At 44.7% G+C, this 5,650-nt stretch overlaps 2 protein-coding genes and 1 long non-coding RNA gene across 5 annotated transcripts in view; 1 reads left to right on the top strand and 2 right to left on the bottom strand.

Moving 5' to 3' along the window:
• The window catches only part of PIGW (phosphatidylinositol glycan anchor biosynthesis class W), a 9,910-nt gene extending 4,604 nt beyond the window's left edge, over positions 1–5,306 (bottom strand). Inside the window, exons 1-2 of the mRNA XM_027698788.1 lie at positions 4,733–5,306; positions 401–545 (exon numbers count right to left, since the gene is read on the bottom strand). The gene's annotated coding sequence lies outside the window, so the exon portion shown is untranslated. The remainder of the gene's footprint in view (positions 1–400; positions 546–4,732) is intronic.
• Positions 1–5,650, top strand: part of MYO19 (myosin XIX) — a 43,798-nt gene that overhangs the window by 26,394 nt on the left and 11,754 nt on the right. For 2 of the 3 annotated variants that reach the window (XM_027698780.1, XM_027698782.1), the window contains exons 1-10: positions 1–64; positions 851–940; positions 1,575–1,719; positions 2,416–2,564; positions 2,799–2,912; positions 3,660–3,792; positions 3,996–4,065; positions 4,437–4,539; positions 4,751–4,847; positions 5,294–5,370. In XM_027698780.1, coding sequence (XP_027554581.1) covers positions 929–940; positions 1,575–1,719; positions 2,416–2,564; positions 2,799–2,912; positions 3,660–3,792; positions 3,996–4,065; positions 4,437–4,539; positions 4,751–4,847; positions 5,294–5,370 — 900 coding nt within the window. In that variant the 5' untranslated portion in view covers positions 1–64; positions 851–928. The remainder of the gene's footprint in view (positions 65–850; positions 941–1,574; positions 1,720–2,415; positions 2,565–2,798; positions 2,913–3,659; positions 3,793–3,995; positions 4,066–4,436; positions 4,540–4,750; positions 4,848–5,293; positions 5,371–5,650) is intronic. The other variant, XM_027698781.1, reaches the window with a different exon arrangement.
• Positions 5,377–5,650, bottom strand: part of LOC113975107 — a 5,803-nt gene continuing 5,529 nt past the window's right edge. Inside the window, exon 3 of the long non-coding RNA XR_003536754.1 lies at positions 5,377–5,650. This exon is cut by the window's right edge and continues 142 nt beyond it. This is a non-coding gene — a long non-coding RNA (uncharacterized LOC113975107).

Here is a 5,650-nt window from a genome sequence, read left to right as displayed (position 1 = left end):
CCCTGAGCTCTGCGAGCATCAGCTCGGGGATCGAACGTGGCGCTAAGTGGTGTTTTCATGCCAGGTAAGAATGGAATAAGGAATGGAAAAGGAATGGAAAAGGAATAGAATAGTATAGTATAGAATAGAATGGAATAGAATAGAATAGAAAAATATAAGTAGAATTGGCATAGAATATTACATATTAGAATAGAATTAAAATAGACTATCACATAGTAGAATTGGAATAGAATATAATTATAATAGACTATAATAGAATTGGAATAGAATTAAAATTAGAATAGAATTAGAAATAGAATGGAAGTAATGGCAGTTTCAGCTGCTGGAAGGACAGAATTCTTCCTGGCTCTGTGACTGGAATCTCTGTGTTTACCACAGAAATCTGAAGGGCTTGACTCACCTTGGGTTGGCTCCACAGTTTTCCAGAGGAAACAGGAAGGGGACAGCAGCCTATCTCGTTTCTGCTGCAGTACAAACTTCTCTGAGTCACAGCCTTTCCAAAAGCACTGGCGGCTCCTCCGACACTGTCAGACCACAAATCTTTCCTGGCCAAACAGGAGGAATTTAATAAAAAGTTATAATTTCTTGCCCAGAAACCTTGCTTTAGTAATTCAAGAGAAACAAAGCATTTTATTCCTGATGTAAGGAAAGATTCATTATTCTCTCCAAATCAGCTTTATTTGCAGGGGCAGCAGAACATGTGATGATCACTCTGATAGTCTGGGTAGGCTTCCAATGTTGCTTGGTCCCACTGGGATCAGTAATTCTGTCTGAAGCCTTTGGGCTTTGCCTCTGGAGAACAACATGTACAGAGTTATTTGGTTCTAAATGCCTTTTTTTCTTATTTAAGCATCCTTCAGTCTGATTTGAATGAAGTACCCTAAAGTAAGGCTCCTCTCCAGCATTCCCATCCACAGGCCTGGACAAGATGCCAAAGCAGGTAAAGAGAAAACCAGGAATTGCATGTGCTAATTAAATTTTACTGCCAGGAAAGAATTCTTGGCTTATTTCCATGCAGTCAAGATTAGGTAACCACTAATAAATATTCACCCCTACTTCATGAATTGACTGGACCTATATACTGTGGGTTTGAGCTGTGCTACCAACAGCAGGCAGGGATCTCTGTTGTGCCCTTGGCTTTAATAGGGCAGGTACATTGCACATCCTTAAGGGTATTTATTCCCTTCTTCATTTTCTTATCTAACCTCTCCTTTCCCTGGAAATGACAAACAGGACCTGGAATCTCTCTTAGTTTTCCATTATGTTTGTACAATAAGTGTGTCCTTCCAGCCAATATTGTCAAGGGCACGGGAGCCCAGAGGCAAAGATTTGAACACTTCTGGTGATTCAAAGGGGACAAATCTTCAGCTAATGCAGGCCAGCTCTTCCAGCAGCACCATTTCTCCCCCCTGGCTGTGATGTGTGTACCCTGAAATAAAGTCTCTGCTGGGAAAACTGCAGTTGTGTTGGTCCACAGTTGGACATGGGAGCAGTAGAAGAGCTGGAATAGTGGATGAGGTGAAAGTCCAGCTGGATTCAGCCTTTGACTGGTGCTGATCTGACACCCCCTTTAGGAAAACGGCCAAAGAGGAGACTCTCTCATCCAGAATGACCTCAGTGAATCATTTGAAGAAGAAGTTAGAGCCTTCCTCAGTGATGAAGAGAAACTGCACCTTTTTGATGACCTCACCAAAGTTAATCCAGTGACAACCACGACAGGTAGGAGCAGCCAGGGGAGGATCTCCTGAGGGATCACTTTCCCTGGCTCCTGATCTGGGGTAGTTCCTGCTCTCATTGCATTAATAGTGCCATGAACACAGTAGTTAAAGATTCAAAGCCTATTAAAGCCTGTTCTGAGCCTTTGAAAGTCACACTTAGCACGCTCTGCATGCAGAGCTCACATGGCTGGTGTTGGTTCAGGCAGCCAGGGATGAGTTAACACTGTTGCAGGACTCCTGCAGGACCTTGGCACTGCAGTTTGGTGTCACTGAACACATCAGAAAACGAGCTCTAACTTAGATTCCAAATATAGCCATGAAATTGGTCTTAAAAAGTAAATTCCTCCCTCAACTTTTAAAGATGATGCTTTTAGAAGCAGCCAAGGCCTGTTCCTAGCAGAGATGGGGAGTTCTTGCCTGTTTGTTCTGCAAGGGAACAGATTTGCCCTCTAGGACTGTGTGAAAAAAGAAAAAAAACAGGATTTATTGAATGGAATAGCAGATCCTCTAAGATTTTTACAACCAAGGACAACTCTTGAAGACATTGTTATGTACATTAGACCCATATCTCTCTCTTGGTCACCTCATTCTCTGTTAAACCTAATAGGTAACATACCTGAGGGTTTTTGTTCCAAATAGGCTCAGGATGAATCAAATACACTTTGCAAAAGGTGCTAACAGAAGGTGTGTTTTTCAGTTCTGAGATGTCTTCAAGCAAGATACAGAGTCAACTTGTTTTACACCAATGCTGGCTGCAGCCTCGTGGCTTTAAATCCATTCCAGCCTTTCTCCTGCCTCTATTCCCCTGAGCTTATGAGAGAGTACCATGTTGCACCTCGTCCTCAGGTAATGCTTGTGTCTGAAATAACTGTCCTTCTGCAGAACCCACATATCAGGCTCCTCAAAATCTGTGTGAGCAAAACACTCCTAAAAGCTAAAACCCATTTCTAGTGAAATATTAGTTCTGTGAAAAGAGCAGCACTTTTTTTCAGGTAAATGTGAGATGACCTTTACTGTCCCTTGCTGTTGAACTGTGTAATTGCTGTTCTCTTAAATCTGAATATTCTCTTTCACTGCCAGGATTTAAAACCTCACATCTTTGCAGTGGCTGAGCAAACCTACAGAAACGTCCAAAACCAGATGGACCCTGTGAACCAGTCCATCATTGTGAGTGGAGAAAGTGGTGCTGGGAAGGTAAGAAAATTTCTTTTTTTATGACATTGCTCTTAAGTTTTGAGATCTGCCAGTGATTTGTAGTGCAGAGTATTGCAGTGAGGGAGCTGAGATGAATTAAAACCCCCTCTGATGGAGCACGTAGCCAGTCTGCTCCAGTGTGACTGTCTTGAAATATGTGTGAAGCATTAAGTGATTGCTGCAGTTAAAACACACTCTGCTTAATATAGCTGCTCTTCAGGTGACATCTGTCATTTCTGGGAGGGCTGGGTTTGAATCATTCAACAGGAACTGCACCTGAGTTGATGCCTGGTCTGCCCAGGAGCTCATGTAGGTGTCAGCAAACCCTGTGTAGAGACTTAGATGGAGCAGAGAGTTCAGAGCCTGTCCTGGGCCCTTCCCTGCTCAGGACAATACTGAGGGTATTTTTAAGCCTGAGAACAAACTGATTTGCTGGGTGTTAATGACTCAAAATCCGTTTATATTCCCTTCATCTTAAGACACTGGCTGTTAATTCTGGCTGAGCTTCCAGATGGTGACATCTCAATGAAGCTGCCATTCAGCAAAGCACTCCCACTCCAACAGCCTTTCAATGTGTCTGTGGCACAGAGTTTCCACTGAACCAGAGCTATCAGCCTGACACAGTTCCTCTCTTTAGCCTCCCCACCAGCTGCACACTGTGTCTCCAGCAGCCAGCACTGCTCCCTGACTGACACAGCTGATAACATGGGAAAAACAAGGCCCTATTGTCAAGCCTCTCTCTTGCAGACCTGGACCTCTCGCTGCCTTATGAAGTTCTATGCCTCTGTTGCTGCTTCAGTTATCTCCCCAAAAGGCAATGAAACCGTGGAAAGGATAGAGAGGAGGGTGTTGGACTCCAACCCTGTCATGGAAGCATTTGGTAAATGAGGCTTTTTTAACAGCAAAAAGCAGCAACGGCCACCGTGGGAATTTTCTTTGTTAGTACACAAATCCAAGCTATGTCTTGGTCCTCTCCTTAAAAGCAAACTCTCAAAATACAGGATCAAATCACCCTTAGTATCTGTATGTCCTGCATGGGAGAGTGGAACCACTCTGATTGTTCTGTCCCTGGCAATTCCACAGGCAACGCGTGCACCCTGCGGAACAACAACAGCAGCCGCTTTGGGAAGTACATCCAGCTCCAGCTGGACAGGTAACAGTGACTCTGTCACCCCCCTATTGTCTTGTTCCTTCACAAGCCTGTTGCTGAAGTCTGCCACAGATATTTGATCTGCCTTTAGAGAGTATTTTGGGTTTGCTGGCAGCTTACACTGTTATTATTTCCCTTCTTGTTTCTGCAAGCTCTCACCCTGTGTCATGGTTTGAGACACCCTGATCTCTCAAACAGAGCAGTGGAAGAACAGAGATGCAGTTAAGAACTCTGAATGAAATATGAAATTAGGCTTGCACAAAACTGAAGGTGAACTGCAAAGCATTCACAGTCAGTTGGTGTCACAAAACACAGCATCTGTTGGATTCTGTGAAGAGGTTTTGTTGAAATCTTTGCTCTTTTTCCCCCTCTAGATTCCACCATCTGAGCAGTGCTTCCATTCAGACTTTCCTTTTGGAGAAGACCAGAGTTGCCTATCAGGCCCCCAATGAAAGAAACTTTCATATTTTTTATCAGGTTTGCCTTCAGTTAATTTTGCTGCGTGTTTCTGACAAACAGTGGGATGAAATCACCAGATTTAGCACAGTTGCAACTTTTAATAATTAACAGTTTCCCTGTCTGCCAAGCTTCCAAATTAAACCACCCTCCCAGTATGTTACTCTTCCTTGTCTGTGAGCTGTAAATACCAAAGGCACAATTCAATCTTTACCTTGTTTTCTGCCTCCAGATCACAAAAGGTGCTACTGCAGAGGAGAGGCTGGAGTGGAACCTTCCAGAAGGGGCTGAGTACCGCTGGCTGCCAAATCCTGAAAGAAACTTGGATGGTAAAGATGAGTTTCACTGTGCATTAATAATAGCTGGAACTTAGAAGGAAGGCAGGCAAAAATATGCCCTGTTCAATCCCGTGACCCAGGGCCACCTGCATTAGTGGGATTCTTTTGAAGTTTCAGTTTGCACTGTTAAATCTTAAAACTCAACCTGGCCTAAAGCAGCTGTTTCTGGCTGGTGAATTTGCATCTCTGGGGCTGTGTTTTGAAACTGTCTTGTCTCTGGATGTGCTTCAGCACCTGCTGCCTCACTGGAGAGCCACAGAGGCAGCACTGAGTCAGGGACTGGGTTCTCCAGCCCGTACTGGGGGATTTACCCAAACTGCCTCTGGCTCCCTTGGTGTCCTGTGACAATTCCAGCCGAGCTGGAGCTGAGCAGTGTCCTGCTTGCTTGTGTTTGTGTGCATGGCTCTGGTTTAACCAGCCCCTGTTTGGCTTTGCAGAGGACAGCTTCGAGGTGACCAGAGCTGCCATGTGTCACCTGGGCATCGAGCGCTCCACGCAGAGCAATGTTTTCAAGGTCAGGCACAAACTGGGGACACCACGAGGCTGCTGGGGGTGTTTGGAGTGTCCTCCTGGTGTGGGGTTGCTGCAGAAGGAAATCTGTGTCAGAGCAGAGCATGGGCTGGTTGGTTGCTCCTGCAGCAACACATCGGGTTGCAAAGCCAAATATTAGATCTTAACTAACCTGTGAACTGCAGTTTTCCTTCAGGAATTGCAGCACGAGGGATTCACACAGAAGCTTGGAATGTGTTTGCTTCTTTTGGTGCAGAAATGTTTTGACTTGTCCTGTTCCTGGG

The sequence above is a fragment of the Neopelma chrysocephalum genome, unplaced genomic scaffold (assembly GCF_003984885.1).
Source record: "Neopelma chrysocephalum unplaced genomic scaffold, ASM398488v2 Primary Assembly neopelma1_132, whole genome shotgun sequence".
NCBI classification, from domain to species: Eukaryota; Metazoa; Chordata; class Aves; order Passeriformes; family Pipridae; genus Neopelma; species Neopelma chrysocephalum.
The sequence above is the reverse complement of the archived record's forward strand: the minus strand, read 5'-3'. Positions and strand labels throughout refer to the sequence as shown.